General features: G+C 40.4%; 1 protein-coding gene across 6 annotated transcripts in view; it reads left to right on the plus strand.

Moving 5' to 3' along the window:
• Positions 1-4,843: 4,843 nt before the first annotated feature.
• ADAM22 (ADAM metallopeptidase domain 22) overlaps positions 4,844-26,768 on the plus strand; it is a 123,705-nt gene continuing 101,780 nt past the window's right edge. The window contains exons 1-3 of one of the 6 annotated variants that reach the window (XM_079302487.1): positions 4,844-5,205; positions 5,356-5,519; positions 21,157-21,233. In XM_079302487.1, the coding sequence (XP_079158613.1) occupies positions 5,148-5,205; positions 5,356-5,519; positions 21,157-21,233 (299 nt within the window). In that variant the 5' untranslated portion in view covers positions 4,844-5,147. The remainder of the gene's footprint in view (positions 5,206-5,355; positions 5,520-21,156; positions 21,234-26,768) is intronic. The other 5 variants (XM_079302489.1, XM_079302491.1, XM_079302486.1 and 2 more) reach the window with 5 other exon arrangements.

The following is a 26,768-nucleotide window of genomic DNA, read 5'->3' on the forward strand; positions in this document are numbered from 1 at the left end:
CTTTTTACAAAAGTTTGCCTGTATTTGTGTTACAATTTGAAAAAATAAATGTGGGAAGGTAGTTACTAAAACATCCTCGTAGATTTCCTCGTAGAGAAGAGAATTGAGTATCTTCAAAACATGTAGCAGTGATTGTGAGAAGTGTCAAACAGTTCAGACAAAGACTACCTCTGGTCGTTAAATTGCACTTCTAATGGCAAACCTATATTTATCTGTATGTATTTGTGATAATCAGATAGTATGTAATTACAGTTTGAACTCTTAAGAATTTCTTCTAATAAGAATTTATTATTAGAAATGCTAATAAGAATAATAAGAATTTCTTCTAATAAACTTCTTTTTTTTTTTTTTTTTTTTTTTTTAATTGTCTTGCTGTCTGTGACTTTGAGGAGTAGAAATGTGTCTATTCAGGTAAGTTACAGTGTGGCTGAGAGGAAACAGTTCCCCATCTGTATGTGCATGTGCAGGGGTGTACATACAGACACTGCTGTGGGAGTTTAGCAATACCAACACCTCACACAAGGAAGTTCTGCAGCAGCTTCTGCAATTCAGGCCCTCAGGTAAGGCCTGTGCTCTGCAGCAGCATCTCTGTGGGCAGCTCTGGCCCAACTTGACACAAAGCAAGAGGTGACTTGAGCTGGCTTTCCCATGAGCATTGCAGGGAGGTTAGTTACAACCTGAGGCTTTTGGCTCCTTAGATGTACCTGTGAAGGTGTGTGCACCTTCATCCCACATCTGAGGAGGCTCAGCTCTGGCACACTCTGCTAATGTAGCTGGTGATGGTGTCTGTGAAGCTCTTGTGGTAGCCTCTGAGTGAAGGAATGTAGAAAAAATGGTAGTTGCTCCAACTGGAGTAATTACAATGGGGCATGTGGACATGGGACAAAAATATGAATCTCTCCATGTTCTCTGGCTGGACAATTTTTGTGAGCTCTGTGGTTTGTGTGGCCTCTGGGCCACTGTCTGATAAGCACCTGGGGCTGATGAAGGCTGATCATGCTGGGGTTTTGATTATGTTGACAGTTGATACCATAGAGGCATCAAATCACAATCTACCTTGGTCTTACACTGCACTCAAAGGTGGAAAGCACTTCTTGCCCTAGTTTCGTTCTGTAGATGCTCAGACTCCAAGAACTTTTAGACATGCAATTAGATTGTGTAAAGAATTATGGGAAATCCCTGAAATAGTGAAGTGTAAGATAAGACTACAATTAGATGTGATCAAGCATTCATATCCTTCTTGGGTGACTAGTTTGGATGTTACTTGCATCACAGCAGGAAATTGACTCCCCTTTATTCCTCTCATTTTTTCCATTATGTTTCTTCTCATATAAATATTCTTCTGGAAAATAAGCTATTTTCTTTCAAGTGCTTACGGCCACTTAGATTTAGCTGTAACCTCTATATGCATCTAATCACCACTCTTGAAGACAAATGAGGGAAAATTTTAGCAACCAATTGCTAAAACAAATTGTACAACTTACTTGCACAGAATATATGTAGGTGGACTAGAAAATTAATAACAAAGTTTATTTCTTAATATAACTAGTCCTCTGGAGCCTGTAAGGATATTATTTATGCTTGCACTTAATAGCAAAAATGAACGTGGTGATACCACAGAGTCACCACATATAATCTGTAGCAGGTGAAGGTATATGTGAGTAAAGTCCATTAACTAACTTACCATCTCTGAAGGTGATATGAGAAGAATAATCTGGTTTTTTTTTTTTTTTACCATGCATTCTCAAATGTTGCTTTTTGGTTCTTTGCTTTAGATAGTGCAGCTATCCACAATAAATGCTGAGTACCCCAGCTACAGCACTATAAAAATATAAAAATCTTTTCCAAGATGGAAAGCAGGTGTTTGGGTGTAGTCCAATTTCGTTTGGGATAAAGAAGTTGTAGATTCAGATGATGTCTATAATATTTTTGCTTGTTTGTTTTGGTGGGGTTTTTTTGTTTGTTAGTTTAGGGTTGTTGATTTTTTTTTTTTTGGGGGGCGGGGTTTTTTGGGGGGTGGTTTTTTTGGTGGTTTTTTGGTTTTTTGCTGACTTAAGGGGAGACATCACTTCAAGATTGTGTTGAGTATTTATTATGTGGGTAGTGGCCACAAACCTCAGACTTTCTCTGAGACCTTCAGTACTACAGGCAGTGGAGGAGAAGGTGCTGATCTCCTTTCTCTGGGGACTAGAAATAGGACACAAGGAAATGGGAGGAAGCTGCAACTGATAATGTCCAGATTGGACATCAGAAAAGGTTCTTCACTGAGAGGGTCACCAGAATGTGCTCCTCAGGGAAGCAATCCTGAAGTCAAGAGTTAAAGGATTGGATAACACCACTATATGGTGCAATTTTAGGTAGTTCCACAAAGAGAAGGGAGTTGGACTTCATGATTCTTACAGATTTCTTCCAACATGAGATAGATATTCTATGAGTTGCTAGAAGAAGAAAAAATCTGTCCCATGATGTGAAAGAACTCGTTGCTCGGAGGTGGATAACCTGCCACAGTCCTCAGCAATGTTGAGGAACACCCAGGAAAGTAAAACTAGGAGGTGAATCTCAAAGTTCTCTGTGTGATTTCCCAAATTAATGTGAAATCACCATCAATGAAATTTAAATATTTCTCAGAAGGATTAAGCCTGTCAAATCATCCATTTCTAATCAATATGTACAATAAGAAGAGACTTCAGACATACAGATCAGGATTTACTCTCTTGTGATTTAGATCCTTTAACATAATATAGAAATTTTCTCCACTTTATTTAAAAGTCTTCTCTTTAGAATTGATCTTTAGTGTTTACCACAGAAATGATAAATAAATAAGCTAAAGAGTAGAAGATATAAATAAGACAGGTTTGCAAGGAGAGCAATGTAAAACCTTTTTCAGCTGTTTTGTCTAATTGCTTCTAGCACACACACTTTTTAAATGGCTTTAATGACTTTATCTTTGTATTAGTTGACTGTATTAAAAAAAAAAAGTCCTAAACATTATTATTAAAATTAGTGAAGGATTGAACCAATATAGAGTTGGCAAACTAAAAAAAGGACTGCATTTATGAAACATGTATCATACCTCATCGTATCCTCTGAGCACACAGACTGGATAAAACTCTGCTTTCACAGTTGTTAGCTTAAAAGCAGCCAAGCTTTGGCTGACGCTGTGCTGGTGAACCTTCCATGTGTAACACCGACACTAAATCTGAACACAGGTGAGCAAGAGAAAAAAGAAATCTGTGACATACTGATCCAGGAAATGAGTGTATGATTGTACTGTGTATCTGCTGCTGAACGGTGTAATGTATACCCAATGTCAGGAATTCTCACAGAAATACTGACAGAAGCAGCTGTGAAACAGGCGAAAGATTGGTCTAACTGAAATAACTGCAGGGTTGGCTGCAGCCTGAAATGTAAGGATTTATGACTTTTGTAAGAAGATTGAAGTCTCATATTATAATACTGATTTTTTTCTTTGCTATAAATAGCACTTTCTCATTTTCTTTACCCAACCTACCCATGGTCTTTTTGACACTCTACACTAGAGTTTTATAAGCTAATTTTGCGGTTTCAGCAGCTGCTTCAGGACGGATACTTTGAGATAATAGTGCATCTGGCCTGTAGTACCTGACAGCAGTGTAAGCAGGACGGAATAAAACTTACTAGCCACTTCAAAGTTACTATATATTGTGCAAAGCTCTGCTGGTATCTTCAGCTTGTTGGACTGTAATTGTGTCAGTTTTCATATCACAGAAACAAACTCCGAGAAACTGAATTTCCTTCATCTAATTGGTTCCTTTAATAAGACGATATGTGTAAGTAAGGGGAGCCCTACAGAGGAATCGGGCCAGGAGCGCCGGCATTCCCTGTCGGGTGGCTCCGGGGAGCCAGGCAGCCTGTGCCCGGAGCATCGCCCTTCCCGTGGGGAGCCGTGGAAGGCAGAAGCCCGGCGGCTGGAAACGCTCCTAAGAGCAGAAATGGAGCTGCCAGGTGTCCTGGCTGTTGTCCGTGCAAGCAGTGCAATTAAAATTGATCTGCATAATTAAGATATTTTGTTTGTTTGCTCTTTTTATCTTTGAGACTACAACGAGCAGCAGCTTTCAGTGGCATGATCTGTGATGCCATCTCCTCCTTTATTATGTGTTTACAACTGGTACAAGCCTTCCAGCGAGTAGTTAGACTTTTTATTCTCTCGGCTGGATGGGCATCGAGCTGCATTTGCTGCTGCTCTGACATCCCTCCTCCTTTCCCTGCTCACCTCAGCTGCGTGCCAGGGCCGTATTCGCTATCGCCCCTTTCGAAAACAGCGGGGAAAAGAGGAGCCTCAGGCGACGGCCAATCTTGTCCCATTTTCATAAAGAAATGTAGTTAAGGAAGGTGAGATACACCGTGCTGAGAGGCAGCACTGCTGCTCTCGGCTTCCCGGTAGGTGGGAGTGTAGAATTGGGTTGCGGTTGCAGCCATCTCTCCGCTGAGGGAGAATTATTCTGGCGTTTCAGGGATCGGACGTCGTGGGGGACTCCTTGACACTTCTGCCTCTTAGTCCAGGAGAGCACGTTGTAACGTGAAAGGAATGATTCGGCCTTGTAATCCTTTCCTACTCTCTTTGTTAAAAAAGCGGGGCGGGAATAGAAATTTAAAAAAAGGAGAAAAAAAATGTCATAGAGAAGGAAATAAAGGTTTTCTCCGAAAATGAACACGTAAAGGAGAGGGGCTGACAGCGGTACGGGCAGGGAGGGAGGGAAAACGCCCCGGCTGCCTCCCCAGAGAGCCCCCGCCCTCAGCCGCAGCTGTCAGTGAAGGCAAGTTTTGCGGCGGGGGTTCCCCGGTCCCGGAGCGGTGCGGTACCGGGCCGGCCCCGCGGGGCGGGGGCGACTGCGGGATCCCTGCGGCGCCGCCCGGGCCCCGGGGCTTCCCCTCGCTCTCGCCCCGCTCCCTCACGCGCTGGCAAACGACTACATTTCCCAGCACTTCCCTCTTCCGAGCGGGCTCTGCGGGGAGCCTCGCCGGCTCTCGCCATCTCTCCGCTGGCAGGGGGCTCGGCGCGGCGGCGGGGCGGAGCTCGGCAGCCCCGGCCCCGCGGCCCGCAGCCCCCCCGCCCGTGCAGCGCGGAGCAGGCGGCGCTCGGCGGCAGCGGGGCGGCGGGCAGCGCCATGCGGGCTGCCGCCTGCCTCCTCTGCCTGGCGCTCGGCGCCCTGACAGCGGCCCCAGGTGAGTGGCGGTGGCGGGGGCGGCGGCGGGGAGGGGGGGACGCTGCGCCGAGGCTGCTGCGGAGCCCCATGGAAACGGAGCCCCCGCCGCAGCCTGCGCGCCGGGGGCGAGGGCGCAGCCGGCTGACAGTGCCTCCTCTCCCCTGCGCAGGAGGCGCCGGGCCGGCGATAGCGGCGGCGGAGCGGCGGGGCCGGAGCCCCTTCGCCGAGCGAGAGAGCATCAGGCCCCTGCGGCTGGTCTCCGGCGAGGGCGGCGGCGGGGCGCGGTGGCCGGCGCTGAGCACGCGGGTGCGGAGCGAGGCGGCGCGGGCTCAGGTAAGCGCCGGGCGGGGGACGGGGCCGCGCCCCCGGCAGGGCCCGCGGTGCGGAGGGAGCCTCGCCGCACCCTCCGCGAGGGGGTCTGCACCGCCGGGGAACGGAGAGCGCTCGGTGCGGAGCGATGCTCGGTGCGGAGCGATGCTCGGTTTCCCGCAGGAGCGCGGGGAACGCCAGTCCTGTGCGAGGAATTAGTTAAGATGTCCCCGTGCCTGTCAATGCCCAGCCCGCTGCCTGCGGCGGCCGGGGCACCCAAAATGAAAGTTGCGGTGCCTTTGCGACAGCGGGGCTTGAAACGCTGCGGCTTCTGACTGAAGCGTGGGCAAGGTGGGTTGGTGTTCTGTGGACTCGGATGTGATTTTAAAAATAGAAATTGTATATCGGAAGGGAATTGCTTGAAACGTAACATGTGAGCTAAACACAGGATTTAACGTACTTAGTGCCTGCTGCCCAACCCGGGGTATGTTTTCAAATTCCACAGAATGATTAAGGTTGGGAGAGACCTCTAAGATCATTGAGTCCAACCATTATCTGGCTCTATTTATGTTAAAAACCATAATTTCTCTTATATGAAGACCAATCCCTATAACTTTTAACAACCTTATTTTGTGTTAAAGCACAGTGATTTTCATCTTGACCCCTTTTGTTTGAGGTGGTACATGGCTGTTACATCTGAAGGAGAGAAACATTATGTCCATATTGTTATAGATGTAGAAAGTAAAAGCTGAGCATTTGAGGTAACTCCTGACATCCAAGATGAGTTGCAGGCCTCTGTTTCCTTCTTTTCTAGTTGACTGCTCTGTGTTTAAGAAACAAGATTTGTGAACAAATTGTCTCGTATTTCTTTTTTAATAATCCATAAAGTATGAGAACCAACTTGCATTCTCTTTGTTTAATTAAATAATAAACAAGCTCTTCATAGCATATGTATTTGCCTCTGAATGTAGCTTACTCTATTTAAAGATTTTTTCTGATACGAAGACCATATTTACAATGCAATAAAATATGATTCTCAAAGTTCATAATGCTTTGCTCAAAGAAAAAAAAAATCTTTTAGGCATTTCAGATGTTTTGAAGACCCCCAAAAAGTCACAAGTTCAAACACTTTGTGACATGTCTGTTTTAAACTTAGAAATGGTTGTGTTTTGCTTTAATATTAGGCTTAAAATACTGGTCTTACAGAAAAAAACCTGCTATTTAATAGTTTTTGTTTTTCTGAATCTCTCAGCTTTTAATCACCAAATTTATGCTTATAAAATTTTCAAGTCATCCTGATCTAGTTAAGTTGCTAGTATCAATGTTAATCTAAGCAGAAAAAAAAAAAAGTAACACAGGTGGTTTGAAAAGGGTTAAATACATTTATTTCACAACAGCTTCCACAGTAAACCAATGTTAATGTTTAAAAGCTCTGATGTAAAGGTGAAAGATACTACAACTTTTCTTCCTGATCAAGAAGTTTTCCCGCTGCTGCTTAAAATATTCTCAATCTCTTCCATGGTATCTGATGGTTGTTACTCATGAAAGGATACAGTAGCTGACAGTGCTTTGGACAAAAAAAAAATTGCCTGAGCAGGCCGAACTGAGTGGAGCAGTACAGATTTTCTGTGATTCTGGCAGAGAGCATGTTACATCCTAATTGCAGGATATTGCATCCCTTGCCCAAGGATCTGAGTCAGCTGGGCGGTAATGGACCAGCAGCGTGGCTGACTTTGCTTAACTGAAGCTGTGGAGGAGCTGCACTTAGGAGAGTAATCATCAAAGTTATGGACTAACTTCACAGAGTGTTTTTGGGTATCTGGTGAATGTCACACAAAGTATAAAGATACTGGATTCATGCCTGCCCTGAAGAGTTAACAGCCAGTGGCATATAAAGAGCAGGGAGAGGTGCCCTCTACATCAATAACATTTCCATATATATTTGTTTTATGATTAAATACACTCCATGGACTGTCTCCATTGCTAATAGTCTTTGAGTGGAATTTGAGAGTTAAAAAAGCTGATCTTGAATACAGATTTCAAACCAAATGGCCTTCTGGATTAGTTAAGGGAGCATGCTTCTTTGAGGAAGTAAAGGCATCCCAGAAGGATCCCTGGTGAGTGAAGGACTGGCAACCTTGTCTGGAAAAACAAAGATACCTGAATGGGAAGGTGCATTCAGAGGACCAGCCAACAAGGCTGCAGTTGAATTAATGTAAAACAATGTAGTTGTGTTTTGAATTGGATAAAAAAAGGGGCGGGGGAGAGATAAGCTGGAGAGAAGGAAGTTGCATTAAATCGGATTGGATTCCTTTAATTCCTGGATGAAAGCTTTAGCTGCAGAAAAGGGCAGAAGTTGAACAAGAAGGATGCAAGCCTGAGTTCAGAGCTGCACAAAGGGAAATGAAGATGATCATGCAGAGGAATGCAGAAGAAAAGCATGGCCTTTGCAGATCAGGAGTTTTAGAGCAAGCTTATGATGGAGTTGAGCCAGAGGAGTGTAATATGAGAAAAGGGGGGGGGTGAAAGGAGATAACTGAAGGCAGGGAACTGGAATTGACTAGAAAGTGATGGATGGCAGATTTCTAAAAAATAATGGTTTGTTTTCAGCATTTGTTGAGGTTTTTCTCTAGCAACTTCCTTTATTTTGTTTGTTTTGGGGTTTTTGGGCCACTGCCATCAGAGTTGAGTGACTTCTCTATGTGCATGCCTTACTATTAAATGGCAAAGGAAATAGTCTGTATACTCATCTTAGAAACCCAGAATCTAATTGCCTAAAAAAACATAATTAATATGCTCACAATTGTATTTGTTCAATATTGCTGAACCTCAGAACACAGCACAAGAAAAGTGTTGTAGGCTATTGCATGTTCATGGCATTAATGTTTTAATGTACATTATATAGTGGACATTAGAGAATTCATGTGCCTTTGGGCTTCTGCTTTTAATTCCATTCCAGAGTAGAATTATTACTAGTATCTGTGACACTCCTGTATTTTGATTTCTCTGTTCCTCAAAGGGTTCCTGTAAGCAATTTGCACAGCACTTAGTGTATAGAATAATCAAGATAAGATATAGCTAGAAGTACCCTAATATTATATTATCATTAATGAAATCTAGAATCTTAGCAATGGACACATAATTTACTGTTGCATAAGTAAGTATATTAGAAGATGAGATTCCTCTATGTCAGGGACATTCAAGGAAGGCTAATCTAATATTTTTGTGGTTGAAAGAAGAGAAGTTCCCACCCTGGACATTTCTAAGGAACCTTTTAACTCCATGCCTTAAGCCATATTTTGGTATTGTAAGAAGCACGTGGGAAACCACAAGTTTTGTAATATTTTGCTTGAGTCAATACAGTGTAAGCCTGTCCTTTGTTAAAATGTGAGAATGTGTAAGCATCCCTCCCCACTGCCTGTGTTATCATTATCCATTTTTGATACATCTAAGTGTTACATGGAAATTTGTGAGATTTGCTATGATTTTCAGTGGGAACAAGGTTCTGACCTGCTATGGACTGAGATTCACTCATCTCCGCTGGTCGTGCAGGACATTCATGATACAGCAATTTCTGTTTCTCAAGCTTCTGTTTTTCACTTGCTAATTTCCCGTTGTCATGAAGGTACACTGGATTCCTTCTGGGAGAGTGAAAGGGATGACCTGGCTGTAGGGAACCTGGCCTGAAGGGCTCCAGGACTGAGCTATGTCTGGAGACAGAAGTGCATGTTGTTTGTAATCCAGAGTGAGTCAGTAGTTTTCAGTAAATAACTAATTTGTCTCCTGCAGCCTGCATTGCTTGTGACCAAATGATACAATTGTGTGCACCTATTTGAAATCATGGCTTGCAGATTTCTTAAATGATTTCTTATTGCTAATAATTGATTTCAGAGAAGATTTGCTCTGTCATGCTGAGTTTGCATAGCCCTTGGACTTGAAATCTTCATTGGATATTCAAGTGTTGCCTAGTCTTTGCTATTGGATTCTCTGATTTCCTGTCACCTCACTCTAGTCTTCAAACAGGATATCCCTGTTCTCCGCAGGTGCTTCTGAAATTGGTGACTCTTGCTTTCTGTTCTGAAGCTGTCAATTTCAATTGTTGCTATCGTAAGTAACTGTGTTGGGCAGTTCCAACAAATAGTAACTTTTTTTCTTTAGAAAAAGAGTTCTGACTGTTGAGCCGCTTCTGAAATATCTCTTAGAGTTTGGGACTGATGGATGGTGACTGTTGGAAAGAGAAGTGCCATGAGCAATTGCCTGATTTAAAAAAATCTTTTTCTACCCACTTAGTCAAATGATTCCTGTCCCTTCAAGAGACTTAGGCACAATTTTTGATCATCCTAACACAAAACCAAAGGGAAGGAGGCTAAAATGGGAAAGGTGGTATAGTGAGTAATAACATATTTGGTTTATTGCTGAATTTGGTTTTCTTCCTGCCTTGTTGCCTCTTAAGGTTTGTAAGGCATTAGGCAAAATGTGTGTGATACTTTGCTGTATGTTCAGCGTATGCAGTTCTGCAGTATGATAAAATGCTTCACCAACACGGCAATATTTTATGAATATGTGAATGATGGCTAAAATATTAATACTCTTGATGCAGGTCTTCCCTTCATAAAGAGGAAAAAAAACTGCCAAAAGCTAAACTTTGCTATAGATTGCATGTTGAATGATATAAGGGCATTGAGGGTGTCCTTTGATTTCTGATGTAGGAGGCACTTTCACGTACACCTTTTTATAAAAGTACTCAAAGTGTGTTTTGGTATTTTATAGGAAAAGAATATTTCAAATTCCTAATTTATCCTTCTTTGCAAACTTGTATCAGGAAAAGTCTGATAATGAGATTTGTTACGGCAGTAAATGTATAAGTCAAAAAAATCACCCTACAAAAAAATCTCTGGTACTTGCTGCTTCAGAGTTCATGTTGTTTAGTGTCATCTTCTCATGCTTGTGCCATAGCAGACTGGCAAAGAGACATTCCTAAATCTATGGCTTAACTTCATAAAAAAGGCTTATATGCAACCAGAAAGGATCTTATAGGCTCAGATGCAACAATTTGTGTAGAAAGTATTTTCCCAGCATTTGCTTGTTGCCCTGATTAGTGTGGTAACTGCAAAGTCTGACAGGAGTGATTTCCAGCTCTGGAGATGAATGTGTCTGTATTCACTCCTGGTCTGTGTTGGTGCCCCTGAGTGCAGGATCCCACCAAGTATTCTTTCTGCCTTGCTTTCTCTGTGTATCTGTTTTGGGACTCCTACAGTGGCTAATCAGCTATAACACATGAATGGTGTAGAAGTGTGTTGTGTCCTGAACAGTGTCATGATAAACTTTTATGAGATTTAGCCATATTCTGGAGGAACTACATGTGAAATTAAGATTCACTCTGAAATGTTTGTCACAAGAGCATTATGGACATATGTGTTAAAAGGTCATGGTAGAAATATTATCCTTCTGGTAGTCCAGGTCCCTTTTGTAGTTTTCCCAATAATCACACCAGTCTTTAAGTGACTCAAAACTAACAACTTTTTTAGGGCTCTGCTTGTGAAAACATTATCACAGTTATCCTGTCAAACACTGCTTAAAGGTCAATCAAACTGTATAAAACCTTCAAAAGCCTGATAGGTTCAGCTCTGTAAATTGTGGGTCCTTCTAGCTAGTCCTTGGTTCATACTTTTCCCTCTCCAGTTAGCTCTGGTGAGGTTTGCAGTCCTTCCACTTGTTGCTGCCTCCCCTGGAGAAGATGGAAGATGGGGATCCTTGTCTTCCACTCCCATGGGTTTGAGCTGAGGGTGCCTCTCCCAAGCAGACTGCTCTTCTGCTCACATGATTTAGTCAGATGATTTAGTTGCCAGCCCAGCCCATGTGTATTCTCTCAGTCTGGATAACTGTGGGTACAGAGGGTGCAGTCCAATACAGTCAGGGATAAAGACTGGACACAGGATTTTTGTGTCTTCCTATGCAATCTATCTTTCTCTTCATCTACTGATATGTTTCAGTGTTTTCACCACTAGATATGTTTTTCAGTATTTTTTTTTTCTAGAAATAGTGTAATTGTTTGTTTCTTGCATGCTAACCATAACCACTGTATTCAACATCTCCAAAAATTACTGTAGCTCCCATCCTGTCTTCCTTATCTCTAGTTTTGACTTGTGTAATTTATTTTAAACAATGCCAAATTTGCTATGTTTGTCTATGGAAAACTTTCAGACAAGAAAACCTTCAATACCCCTGTAGTTACCTTCTTTCCTTTGACTGCCAGTGATCTAGACAGTGTATGGATACATTGCTCTGTGGAGATGTCTTTTGCAGCACATACAGGAATGCAGAGATGTGTCACATGAAATTTAGCTCTTCAGAGCTGCAGATGCTCCCTGATAGTGCTCCTCTGAAGCCACTGCAATAGTTGCATTAATCTGCAGAGGAGAAATCATTGCTGCAGGGGTAAACTGTGCAGCAGCAGCTGTGCTGATCCACAGCCAAGCGTGGATGTGGAGCAACATCGTCCTCAGATGGAAGCATGTCCAGTGCAGATGGGAGCTTTGGACACTGAATATTACATCTGTGCAAGCTTTTAGTACTTTAGTGGGAGGACTGTGTGAAGGAAGGCTTATGTTTTTCCCTCAGAAACTTTATTGTTAAGCACTGAACAGAAAGCTGAAGTGTGCATACACATGGCCAGGATGTGTTCTGCCAGCCTTGGCATGCACTGCCATGATGAGGTTTGGCTAGTTGGGTAAGTTCAAGTGGAAAGTCAGGGTCACCTGAAATTGAAGAATTATGAACAAATAACTGAAAGAGGCAAATGGCATAGAGCTGTTTTAACTGTTGAGTCACTAGGAGTCCAGCTTGAAAATTGGATTCAGTTGAAGTAAGTTAAAAGCATGGCATTGTTGCTGTGCGTTTGCCCCCAGACAATGAAACCTGGTGATTCATCTGGTAATTTGACCAGCTCAGGTTTGTCTACCTATGCTAAATTCACTCTGAAGTCTCTCTTTCTTCCTTGCATAATGGATGTTACCAGACCAGAAATATGTAGCAAAAGACCACGTTATAGAAAAAGCATACTCCAGAATGTGATATTAATACAAAGTTTAGAAAAATTTGTGTGGGTAAATGCCTTCTAATGAAAGTGTGATGTATAGGAATGTGGATGCTAGAGCCCTGACTTACAGCTCAAAAATTGCTCAGAAGAACAGTAGTATGTAGGAATGCACTGTGTTCCAGAAATGTCTCCTTAGAGTATTTTGACTCCTGAAATTCAGTGGGAATGAAAAAAATCCATCCATCAGTTGTTTCAGAAAATATATACTGTGAAAATGTTGATTCGTTTTGATTTCCTAGGCTGTATCAAGGGGAAAAGGAGTTTTGAAATTTGTTTATCTTGCACTTTTCAGCTTGTAGCAGGACTTTGATACTTGAATATAGAGGGTGAGTCATGTTTAAAAAGTATTATCTGTGGAATTGATTGAGCATTGGCACGCCTAAGAGCCTGCAAGTTTTGTCAAGCTTTTGTTAGCCTCTAATGCTATGGATGTTGGTAAATTTTCTGTTGGTGCCCAGGGTCCATTCCTGGGAGAAGTTAACCATGTTTTTAGGCTTTAGGTGTGTAACAAGTAACAAGAGTGCTTGTTACTTTCAGTGGACAGAGCTAATCTCTTGGTAATAAACTTTCATTTTTATGTAAACTAAATGTAAGACCAATTAGAAAGTGTTTGATGAATGTCACTGTGTTGCTGAGAAAAGGTTTGGTCACTGGCACTGGTATAAAGGAGCAAAGTTAGAGTGGACTGTTTTTTACTAGATATGAATGCTTTATTTGTAATGCAAAGGCAGCTTAGTGGAGGGTTTTTGGAGATTTCTGTCATAGTGGAACTCTATTCCTTCATTTCTGAAGACTGCAAGAGATAGTGGAAAGGGGGCCTTTAAATGTTATTAATTCCTTTCAGAGCTTGGAAAACATGTAGCTAAAAATGACCTCAAGGCACCATCTGCTTCAGCCAAGGAAATGCCTTCTCCCGACTGGGCTGTTGGATCCTTTGAGTTTTCCTTCTTGCCTAAATGGTGTTCTTGGACAATAGTCCTTTCTCCAGAGAGATGACACAGAGCTGCAGATGGGTTCATGCTCAAGGGCTGTGCCTTGCTGCCCTTGTTGTGTGCTCTGTCCCCTGCAGATGGGTGCTCTGTTGGTTGTTTGCCTCTCACGCTGCAGCTGGGCACGAGTAGCATCTCCTTTGGGTTCTGCCCTCTGCCAGGGAGAGGGGCATTTACTGAGGATAGCTTGTCCTTGTTGGAGTCCTTTTCCTCTGATCTCATGTTTCTTCACACAGTAGTTTTGCCCCCGGATTGCAGCAGGGTCCTGGGCTGCTGAGTGATGCAGATGCAGTATGTTGCACTACTCCTGCTGTAGTAGTTTTCTGACTTCTAGGCATGCCAGTACCTTGCTTTTCGTGTTAGATCTGAAAACTACAGTCACTGTGGGGAGCAGTGGAAACTGGTGTTTCTGGGTCAGAGGGTGAGTCTTTGCTCTGTCTTACTTTTAGAAGTGTGATCTTCAATGGTCATCATATGAATTATGGCAGGCAGAGATTCTGAACTTTTCAAATTTTCATTCATGACTTTTCTTTGTTTTCTATATGTAACCCTGTACTTGATTAATCACACTTTAAACAACCTATTTGATGGTAATTTCCCTAGCCATTAGTATTTGATGAAGAATGTTTCTGAGCACATTTTAAAAACATGAGATTGAGCCCTCACCAGATTTCTGGTTTTGCCTCAGTAGTGATACATTTAAGACCTCTGGCACTATAGTTGCACGTAGCCTTTTACACATGAATCCTTGCTGCTTCCCTTTCAGAAAAAAGTGGGAAAAAAAAGACTTCCCGAAAGTTCTTGCAGCTCTTCCTTTCAAGTGATTTGAAGACTTGCAGTAATTAGTCTCACAGGAAATCAAAACTTATAAACAAACAAAATTTCAGAATCAAATTAACATCATCTGCACTTAAAAGCACAACCAGTGTAAGATCTGGTGCCACAGGGCTTTACTGGTGCTGGAAACAAGTGTTAGATTGCCTTTTGGAAGCAGCATCTTGTCCCCTCCATTACTCAAATTTGTCCTATTAGATATGTGAGATCAAATGGTGGCATGTGCCAAGTTTGCTAGCAGTGACAGTCCAGTAGTTTTCCTGTCTTCACTGTTTCACTTAAGAGTTAACCTTGGGTGAATTTCCTAGAAATGGGTCCTCAGAAGGATCCCTGCTTGAAGCAGTGACACCTGTATGACATCTTTCATCAGTTTGTGCTTGGGTTTTGTCCCCTTGTGCTCTTCCCCCATATATATTGAGTGAATTCAAACAGTCTCTGTGTTCAAACACACAAATGGAAAAAACAGGGAGGTTTGTTGTGATTTTTTGGTAGGCTTTTCATCCCCCCCCCCCCTTTTTTTTTTTTTCTGACTGGGAAGACTAATTACTGGCATTTTAGAGGTACAAGTGGTTCTTGCTTCTGAGTTTGAGTTCATTGATGCTATGATGTTTATAGGGAAAAAAGCTATTTTAGGTCATGTTTACAACCACAAGGAACTGGACCTTGGCACCACACTCTAGCTGATGGTGTTTAGCTCTCCCTGTGCTCCACCCTCACTTGGCACAGAGAACAAATGTGTGATCCAGGACTAAAAAATGAACATGGATCTATTAAAATATTTTCTTATTTCTAGCTTTTCCTAAGAATAAATGACTGATTTACTAAATGTGCCCCAGAGAGGTGGTTGTGAAAGCATTTTCATCAAACCATGCTCCTATTCTGCAGTTTTTTAATTAAATAGACTCCGCCCTACCAAATGCCCCAAAGAGATTTAGATTTATCCACTGGATAAAAAGAGAGAGCTTGGATGAAGAATGTCAGATAATGATGATTGATACAAAAAATGAGTGCCTATAAATATTATGAGAATGCTAGAGAAAGTAAAAAAAGAGATTTTGCAGTTGTTTAATATGCTAGGATATGTGGATTCAGTTCAGTGATACTGAACTTCAGACTAAAATTAGATATTTTCAAATGGCAGTAGAAAAAGCCTAAGGAAATAATATTGCAGTTATATTTTATTATGTATTTTTGAAAGAAGATTCTTTTACTTGAGATACATATTTTTAATATTAGAACTAAGTTTATTTCTGAATTTTGTCTCTTAGCAAAGTTTTAATATTTTTTTCTTTCCAGTACGTGTGAAAACTTAATTTTTTAAAACAGATTTCTTATTTTAAATAAAGCAACAATATACTGCATAAGTCTGGATTTATTACAACAAAACTGAGACTGCAAATTGTCTTTTTAGAGTGTGTACCTTTTATGTGTCTTTTTATAGAGTTCTAATTGGCACTGCATTTCTCTACCCTAGCATAAATTTATTTTTAATGATTATTTTCAAAACAGCAAATGTAGGTAAAGCTACAAGAAATTTTTAGTGTATTTTATATTTAATTTCATGCATGTATTTATTTTAATTTCTCATTAGCTTATCTGTGTCCTTACTGGATTTAAGATAATCTATGTTATTTTGTACACACTTAAGGGAATGTCAACAAGCTGAGGTTTCTGTTCTATGAAATGAAGGGGGTGAAATTAAATTTATATCTTAGGAATCTATTATTTTGTCAATGTGACTGACTTACCAAATATCTGCTATAAAATCTCATTGTTCTTACAAGCTCTGAAGTACTTTTAAAGTTTTTTCTTCCTGTAACATCCTGTATTATTTTATCTCTTGATTCTCTTGATGCTTTTCTTTCAAGTCTACAAATTTGATCAGAATCTTTTAATTAGAAACTACAATGCTAAATTTAGTAGTAAATAAATTTTTTTAGATCGAAGGACAAACATATAAATAGGATTTTCTACTCGATTTTTTTTAATGAGACTTCATTCTTTTTTGACAGAAATTTTTGTAATCTCTTCCAGAAAAACTTACAAAAAAGTATCTAAGTGCTTTATTAAGGATACCTCTCAAGGAAGAAATATGTTATGAGGAATTGCACATTGCATCACAACATGTTTTTAATTATTTTCCTTGTTTTTTGAGGAAAATCTTAGTCATCATATTACTGTGCTGCTTTCAATACTTGACTAATTATACACAACATGAGGAAAATGTCTGAATTTGTCAATTTAAAATTCTTGTTAGTTTGATTATTCAAGAAAGTGCATAGCTTGTAAATGTTTCACTGGTGGTTAAGACACTTGTTGTATTTGAAATGAAAATCTTTGTAATATTTTGAAGGTTATTTGCAGAGCAGTGCACTGGTGTTGATCTGCAGTGTTGTGCATTGGTTGTAGTTGATGGACCTTTGTTCCCCTTGCAGGTCCTCATTCTTTGGGGCCAGTTTCTGAGAAAGCTGATCCCCAGCAGGAGTGCCAAAGGGACATCATTATTCTCTTGTGTTTCTCTGTAGTAACAAATAGTCATATTTGGTACTGATTGTCCATCTCCTCTATTACTGAAACGATCCCTGAGGCATGGAGCAGGTGATTTAAAATAATTGGAATCACATTGCTCTTGGTTTGGCAGGAAGGTTTGCATACCGCTTTTGTTTTTGTTGAATTCAAGCTTATAATCTTTGCTTTAGATAAAATATCTCTGTGCTTAGTGGTTTGAAACAGTCTTTTCCACTCCATTTGCTCTTGATTCCTTTCAGACATTCACTGACATGCTTAAATCTCACAATCTTTAGCAGAAGTTAGCTCTGCATAGTTGCATTAGGTACATGGGATGCTTAGTATTTTCTGTAGGGGGCCTTGCAGGTCAGAAAAATTTATGCACCACTAGAAATTGCACCTGAAGTACTGCAGCTGATTTCAGAGCTGTTATTGGTATTTTTCTTCTTCAGTTGCATGGCATAAAAATTTCAGAACTTTTCGATTGTGTCGGAGGCATCGCATTGTGCTCTTCCATTAAGTAGTTTGGTTCTCCTTTCCCTGGCTCCTGTTCATGCTCTGCATTGAGTGCATCTTCTGGTCTCCAGGAGCTCCCCTTTTATGACTCAGTTGTCAGCCACTGATGTGTCAAGCTGCTGATGGCTATTGCAAAAGCCCCACATTTTCTGAGAGAGTTCCTCAGTTGGAGAGCTGAGTGATGTAGTTGATTGTCTTGCTTTGCTAGTTCAGAGAAGCCTTTGCAGGGGTCTTTCTTGTTACTTGTGCTTGACTGAGGTGGTATAGATGGAAAGTATTTCCTCTCTTTGGGTTCTTTAACTGACATATGTCTATGAATGTAAGCTCCTTTGCAGCTGGTCATTTTACCTATTCACTGGACAGGCAGGTAGATGTGCTTAAAGATAACGTAGACCCAAGGCTTTTAAAAATCCATGTCTTTATTTTGTGGTTCTTAACCAGATATTTAGAAGAACTGTTACCCTAAAAAATTCATTGTTTGGAATTCTTAAGGTGCAGTTTTTTATTATGGTGGATGAGGTTTTTAGCTGAAAGGGGGTACCTGTCTTCTTCATTCTCTCTTGGGTTTTCCCTCTGACTTCTTTCTGTTGCATCTACCATGTGGTTTGTTTAGATCAGTTTATTTGTCTGACAAAAAGCAGGCCCACTCCAAGTGGTGATTAATTTTCTGCTGCTGATCTGACTTTCTGGCTTGCCACATGAGCTGACAAGGAAGAGTAGGTGGGAGCACATGGCCAGGATGGGGCAGAACTGTTCGTTTTTGGCAGCAGCCCACAGTGTAGGGTGTGACACAAACATGTATCATGAAGGGATGTGATTTCTGGAAAGAGATGAGTTTGTCAGGCTATCCAGAATGTCTTGGTATCTTGGTAGGTTTGAAATATCCTTACATACACGTGGTTGCACTTGAGCTTAAACTTCAGGGTAAGTTTCTGGGTTTGCATCATGTGTCTTGAGGAGTGGTTACATCTGTGTAATGTATTTCATATTAATTTATTCTTATTTTTCCCTTAAATCCACATTAACAGTTTCTGTCAGGGAATAACTGTGGCCCAGGGTCACCTTAGAAATACATTAGCTTGTAGTTGTTTATCTTGGAGATGTGTTCAAGAGAGGAAACCTCCCAGACCAAATCAATATGGTGCAATATACCTAGCAGTTGAAAGCCAAACCAAACCGAAACAATACAGTCATTTTTGCTCTGATGGTCTATGATGTGGATATAATTTAATGACAAATGTCACATTTAATATATGTGCATTTAGAAATCCCCGTTAGGCTTTTTATATTCTTTCTTACTCACTATTTCTCTTCTGGTACCAGCATATGGTCATATAGAAGGCTTGGCTATACTCTGCATAGAGATCTAAATGATGGCATATGTAGGTAGCTATGTTGTTAACAAGCATGAATAATAAAATGCTGTAGAGTGTTCTTTGCATTTAATAATGTAATGGTGAGAATCAAAAAACTGGCCTGTCATTATTCCTTTGATCAGAAAGCAGTTGTTGCAGGTGGATGAGTGAAGGTTAGCTAAGGTTGGCAAACAGGCTGCAGTGGAACAAGGGAATGGCAGAACTGCCATTGTACCTTGTACCTTGATTTGTGGCCTGTCACATTCTGTTTGTGAACAGCAGCCTGAAAATCCACATCTAGCAAGAGAAGATGAAATTTTAAAATCATTCAGAGCAGACTCTGCTGCCTGAGAGGTGGAAAAGAAACAACAATGGTAATGTGATAATTTGTTGATGATTGTTTTTGCTGTTTTGCACTGGCTGCTTCAGGCCAGAAACAGCTAAATGATGGTCCTGCATGTAGGTGCCATATCTGCTGTGGGTGTCTGTACATTTTATGGGTGTCTGTCATCACAGATGTCAGCTGGATGTGCATTTTTTTTGTTGTTGTTGTTTATTTGCTTTTCATTTTTATGCTTTTTTTGATAGAAATTAGGCTTTTAATACTGATGGTAATTAACCACTTATTATTTACCTAGATAAGGTAAATTATATGTGATAGATATATTCATTTGGTCAAAAAAGACACATTTGTTCAAAAAAGATGATAAATTTTCTAGAAATTACAGGAACCACTTAGCTGAGACCTAGTGGCCTGTGTTACAAAGCAGGTTTGATGTAATGGGGATAAACAAAAGGATATCTGACATGGAGTTATATCTATTGAACTGCCTTCTAAGGAGTTTCCAGTTTAACTGCATCCTTCTGAAGAGTAATGTAAATGTGCAGTTTCTTGTCATGCAATTTTGTGTGCATCTCCACAGTAGTGACACAGCCAGGCATTTTTATAGAGGGCCCCCAGCCTGAGCATCCTCTAATAAGAGTAACTGTCCTGACTTCTGGATTTTTTAAAAGAATTAATCTGTTTGTGGATATGTATTCATGGCAGTTGTATTTTTTATTGATTTTATTTATTAATACTTGTTATATATATATAATACTTAATATGTAGACATAACAAGAAAGTTTTGCTGTAGGGTAACTAAAAGATTTAATAAACAAAAAAAAAAAGTCATGATTTCTTCAACTTTCCTTTTCATTGCTGCTGTTCTTTTCCAAGAAAGTTAGTAGTCTCAGCTCTTCTGGATTTAATGCCTATTGAAAGCCTGCCAGTAGTTTTAGGAGGAGTGAATTTGATGATTCGCATTATCCCATCCTGTTCCATGTTTCCCAGAGCTTTCAATAAATCATTTGTTACAGTTGCACTATCCTGTATTCTATTTATTTGGAGAAGTGTAGTTTAGAGTCGTAAGTAGTTCTTCAGCAGTTCCTCTTAGGTCCTCTGTCTACATGCTTCAAATCTTAATGTGCACATTTCACTGGAAACAAAATAGAAACAAAGTTGATACTGTTCCAAAATGTCTCCAAGTAGCTCTTCTTATTAATTAGTTAAATAACATGGCAGTTCTGTTTCTTGGGTGTTTTCAGGTTTAGAAACAAGTGTTGCATTTGTATTGGATAGTTGAGAATTTTCTTCCACTACTAAAATAAAACTCTTTCTGGCAGTTGGGAGTTATGAAGTGTTCCAATGTTTGCTTGCTATAGGACTGAATTAAAGGAACTAGTTTGGGGAGAAAATATGGTAAAGAAAGGAAGAAAAGAACACAAGCAAACAAGCAAGCTGTTTCTCTACCACCCATATTTCTTTGGTTTTAGTAGCTGCTCAAGGGTTTGGAGTTTTAGGAACCTTTTAGAGGGTTGTGAGTCAGAGCTTTAGAGAAACTAAAGCTAATTATATTTTATCCCATTGCCGTCCCCTTGCTGTTTGAGAGTCTGTGTGAATGAACAGTTTCTTTCAGGCAGTGTTGGTGAGATTTGTCTGACCAAGGCAGGAATGTCTCAGCTGGTCTGTGTCCAGAGTCAGGGTAAGGAGCTTGGGAGCCAGGGGAGGTCTCACTTCCCTTTGCTCCACTTTGCCCAGGATGGGAGTTTGAAGAGCCATTTCCTAGGGTGTAGATGGGTTAAGATGGGGGTTACTCTGCATCACTGATGTGTTATTGGGAATTCTTGAATAAATCCCATAGATTTGGACAACTGATCTTTTATTCTTTATCATAGACTGCTTTGTCTGTTTCAAGGCAATTTTATTTGGTTAATGACATATTTTTACTTATTATATGTATTTTGTTTCTGCATTCTCAAACCAGTTCAAAAGGTCTTGCCATGACTTAATAATAATTCCAGTCTTTTCCATATTGCAGTCTACCCACATTGCTCGAGCCAGCTTCCAGGTTGATGCTTTTGGATCATCTTTCATCTTAGATGTGACACTAAACCAGTAAGTAATGACTCTGTCTTACACTACATTTGTCCAAGACCTGGTGCCTGTGAAATGGAATTTTCCAGTGGAATTTTAGAGGCTGTATTATAGCAAAAATACTATGTTAGGTATTGAGTCAATCTGTAGTGGTATATTTTAGGTTCTTCTGTTACTTTCTTGAGTAGCATTGTAGGCTTTGATATTCCCATTGTTACTACTTGGTAGCTATTCCAGTGTAACTGACATTTTTGTAGTTTAATATCACCTCACAGAATCACAGGAAGATTCAGGTTGAAAGGGACCACAGAGGGTCATCTGGTCCAACGTCCCTGCTCAAGCAAGGCCATCCTAGAGCACATGGCACTGGATTGTGTGCAGGTGGTTCTTGAATATCTCCAGCAAGGGCCTCCACACCCTCTCTGGACAATCTGCTCCAGTGCTTGGTCACCTGCATATAAAAAAGTTCTTCCTCATATTCAGGTGCAATTTGCTGTGCATCAGTTTCTGCCCTTTGCCTCTTGTCCTATTGCTTGGAACCACTGAGAAGAGCCTGGTCCATCCTCTTGGCACCCTCCTTTCAGATACTGACAGACACTGGTGAGGGCCCCTCTCAGCTGTCTCTTCTCAAGGCTGAACAGACTTAGTTCTCCCAGCCTTTCCTTGTAAGAAAGATCCTCCTGTCCCTTAATCATCCATGTTCTCCTCTGCTGGACCCACTCCAGGAGCTCCATTTCTCCCTTGTACTGATGAGCCCAGAACTGGACACAGCACTCCAGGTATGACCTTGCTCCTGTCAGTTTACCTTAAAGGCAAATTACAAACTTCACACAGAGCCTCCCTGGATATTAAAAGATGGATTTCCCAAAAACTTGTAGCTCTGAGCATTTTAATAACCAAACATAAAATACTGAAGGTACATCAATTGCACAACAACTAGTCCTCAAAAAACAATGAGTACTTGGGAATGAAGTTTCTTGAGATGTGTTTGCAGCCTTTTGGAACAGAGAAGCATTATAAGACAGTAGCACTGTGAGCTGCAGTCCACAAGGAAAGATTGAATAATAGTAAACTTACAGTGAAATCTGGTGTGTGGCTTTCAGTAATGAGTTTTTGAAGTAGTCTTAGCACAGCTGTTTTAACATAGGAGTTGCTTTTCTTTTCTGTCCTGAAGTGAAAAGGGAATAAATAATAGAGTAAATAGAGGTGTTTTGTTAAATAATTCAGCTCCTAATAATTGGACACAATGTTTTGTGGTTTGGTGTAAGAGTTTGCATGCAACTGCTGCAAGTTTTTCTGTTGTAAATATGAACCATTCAGGTTGCAATGATACCCACTCAAATTTCAGGTTCAGTTTTTCACTTGTAAATATTCTTGAAGCAGTGACAATTTCTTTATGTGCCCTGACATTAGGTAAAAAGCATAGATGAATCCCTGCTAGTTACAGACATTGGAGACACTATGCTGCTGGAAGGAAAAGAAGAGAGGCTGATTTAGAAGTATGCTATTGTAACAACTGTATTTTAAAACAGTTATAGAGGAAAAATTTCCTGTTGAAAAGCACCAAATCCTCATAACTGAAATGTTTATTGGAAGTAGAGGTTTGTATGCATATTTATACCTTACTAAGAGTTGGCTGCACAAACCTGTATTAATTTTGCAGGTTAATGGTGTGGTCACAGTTAGTTTCTAAAAGATCAGCATTGTCCTTATGGTATAAATTTCAGGTCATCTTAAAAAAAGTAGACACATTTCCTAATGGTCTATGAAAAGAGAAGTTAAGGCTTTGATTTTGTCTGTGGAAGGAAACTTGTAGGTAGAATTTTTTATTTATGCATGTATGGACATAGACACACAAACATGTTTAACATTTTATTTGTTTTGAGCTGAGTGCCATTTTTATGTCATTCCTTTGTTGTCTTGAATGATATTGCACAAGTATGTGTATGTCAAAATGCTTTTTTTATTGCTCTTAAGAGTGCTGGAATCCAACTTAATATTAACTTTTCTTGAAGAGCTACACTTTTTATAATATAAAAGAAGTTCTGTCACAAATGGTGCAAAATGAAAAAAGAAGGCTGCAAGGAAATCAGGCTGTTTGGCCTCTATCATGATATTTAAATCAACTTCTAAACTACCTCTGAAATATCATTTTAAGATCATCAAGTAAAAAGAAGGCCAGGTATACCAGAGCAACATTTAAAAATTATTTTTAATACTCATTCCTGTAAAAATATTCTTGAATTCAGAAGGTTGTAACTATATTTTTCTTTTGCAGTTCTCACTCTCCATACTATATTCTATGTGCATATTTAGACCATGGTAGCTCTCGAGTAAAAAGTAGTTAAATTCTTGTAAGTAGCAAGGTTCAAGATCTTAGTTATCCTCTGGAAAAAATATCAGTTTAGTATTCATAACTGAACCTATGCTAATGTCTAAAGCATGCTGAAACAGACCCCTGTGGTAAAATTAGCTCTTAAGTGTAATACACATTTGAGAAATGTTAAAAGAGATATGGAGAACACAGGGGGAGAAATAATTTAAAATACATGGGTTATCAGAAAAGAGGGACACTCCTTGACAATGTCAGTCTCCTTTCTTGCAGTCTTCATGTTGTTTAAAGCTTAGTTTACCTGACTATATCTGAGCATCATCCATAGTTACAATATCAGTGGTGGTCAGTCACAGTAAAAGTGTTCATTCTCCCATATGGTTCCCCAATTTATGGAGGAAAAAAGTTCAAAATTAAAATGAGAGTAGCAAAAAGGGAGCTTAAAAAACTGTCAGAAATTAAAATATGCAGACTCCAGATGTTTGTCTGCAAATATTTTTTCTTCTTTTGCTGCTTTCCATGTGGGTGTTATTTCTCTGTTCTTTTCAAATCCATATTTTTATCTGTCAGATTCTGTGTTCCTTCTGCAGCATTTGTCTGTGCTGTTTTCTACATATTCCTGTTGTGTACCCTATTTTATTTTAGATTCTGTTTGTGTATTTTCCATCTCTGTTCTTATTCAGTTCTCCAGAGTCACACAATTCTTTGTCATCTTTTTCCATCAGGAATAGTTGTCCACTCAGCCAGCACCATAGGTACTGCACAATTTTCTTATTTTTCTTTATCTGTTTCCTTGCCAACTTTCTGTACACTCACAGTTAAGGCTGGCAGAAAGGTTTGTGGTCTCCTACTTTTCTCTCTTCCCCCCTTGCCTGACCCTCTCTGTTTTGCCACTTCACTTCACTTGCTATTATTGATTTGGGGTGTTAGTTGGAGCAGCTTTCCCTTCCTCTGCCACCTCCCAGAACAATGGCCTGCAACCAAACTCACTGATTTCTGCAGTGAAGCAAACAGTGAAGATACAGGAACTGGGCAGGAAAATAAAGAAGAGGACCTTATACCAGCATTTCATGCATCAGGAAAACTGAGAGCCAGGACAGGAGCATTCTGCAGGTCCTGGATGCAAGTGAGAGGAAGGAAGTGAAAAAATTTCCAACTGGCATTAAAGTGTGATAGTTTAATTTAATACTGAAATATTTGTGCCTTCTTCTTGCTTATTTTGGATCTCAACCAGTTGTGAATGCATATTTGTTCACATCAAATGCAGATTAAAATATGCTCAAGTATAACCTGTAGTGATAATAAAAAGTAATAAAATGTTATTAAAATTACAGCGTAGTTCCCCCCCTTTTTTTTTTCCCTAGTGATGGTGGTATTTTCTCTATATACATCACCATTCTTCCTCCCTCCTTTTTTCCCTGAGTTGCCATAGTGTTCCTACAATGAGCTTTTTTCTAAGACACAGTGTTTCTTTTTAACTTTCCTTTTCTTTTCAACTGGCTGTAGCATTTACAAAGGAGCTTTCAGATCAAATCAGCTGCATTTTTAGAAGGTTCAATCCCTTAGGCAGAGGTTAGGGATGCATTAGTGGCTTTGGTATGTTTATGAGTCTGTTGCCTCGGTATCCTGATGTGTTCAGGGCTGCATCTAATGGAGCTGTTTTCTCTGGCCCTCCTGATCAGTGCTGCCTGCAGCAATGGCAGAGCCAGGGCTGGCCAGCAGTGCAGGCAGGTGCTGCTCCAGCCTTCCCACCCTCCACAGGTAACCAAGACCTGTGCTGGAGTCACACAGAAATTAAGTTTGCTTCCTCATTTCCGTTATTTTAATTCCTTTCCCTTAAAGTTTCTAATGGTGTGGTGGCATCTGTGGCTCAGCAAATGGCTGTTTCTTTTTTCATGCAAAATATTTCTTCTTAAATGTAGTCACACAACCATTTACACTCTCATCTTGTGTTGTAACTATGTGATTAAACAGCAGAGCTCATCAGGACAGATGCAGTTCCAAAAGCCTCTTGGAATCCCTTCTGCTCAGGTGTATCTGTCTTAGAGTGCCATCCAGGACACGTTTGTTCATAGGTATGGCAGCTGAGACCTGATGCCATGATGGCCCAAAGCAAGCTGTGGTTTGAAAGAAGTGTGCTGCTGGATGGGTAGTTGGAAAAACTGCAGTTTCTGTGCTTGTCTGGGGGATGGATGGGCTCTGAATTGGGGGATCACATCAGGTTCACTTTGTGAAAGCCATGATGGGCAAGAAAAGTGATGCTGCAGCTTTGTATAAAGGCTGTAGTGTCTCCCATCATGGAGACAAGCAGAGAGTGTTTCTTGAGTGTGAGTCTGAAATGTGGTCACTTCTGAGGTGGTGTGGACACTGAGGAGCTCCTTGGCCTTCAGAAAGCTCCTTAGAGCATCTGACCACCTGTGTGTGCCTTGGCTTCTCATGTTGTAACAAGAAGAGCTGTCCTTAATCATGCCCTTTTTTTGTGAGTGAGCACGTTGGTAGCCTGGCATCTTCAGGTTTGTGGTGATGGGAAGTGCTCTGAAGGGTCTCAAGCATAAATAAGGATTTCAAACTTATATTCAGTGCTTCAGGACTGTGCTGTCCTTCCTGGTGACAGTCAGTCTCTAGGATGGGGCAAAACCATCAGCTGCTTTCTCATCCTGCAACACAAATTTAATTGCTTTGGTCCATGTTTTTGTGGAAGCTAATCTATACAGAAGCAGGAGGCTGGGTGAGATGTGATCAGAAACTCTGCCACTTCAGGAAGCTCACACATCATCTGTTCCAGCTGAGCACCTGGCCATGTCCTGAAGGAGGGACCAGCACACTGTATAAATTGATGGTTGTCACGATCAAATACTTTCAGAAGGCTGAAAGATTACATATGAGGCAATTTTTAAAAACTCTCCAATAATTCTATTCTCTGTGTGGAAAATAAACATTTTTTCTCTCAGTTTATTAAAAGGCAGGCAAAACCAAAAAAGCTTATTCAGAAAAAATTGATACAGTTTTTTGTATATGTCAATCTTAATTTAAATTATTTCTGGTTAGTGATATTGGAATGTTCCTGGCATCCCAGGAATTGAATTGTTTTGCAGCTACTGCTGAGAAGGATACAGACATTCCTCATGCCTTGTGAGGAATGTTTGTTAGGAAGGTGTTTTAACTAGAGTTTTGCAAACCTTACAGGATCAGATTGTAAACTTCATCAAAAATTATGGAAAGAG

The sequence above is a fragment of the Erithacus rubecula genome, assembly GCF_903797595.1.
Source record: "Erithacus rubecula genome assembly, chromosome: 3".
Taxonomy (NCBI): Eukaryota; Metazoa; Chordata; class Aves; order Passeriformes; family Muscicapidae; genus Erithacus; species Erithacus rubecula.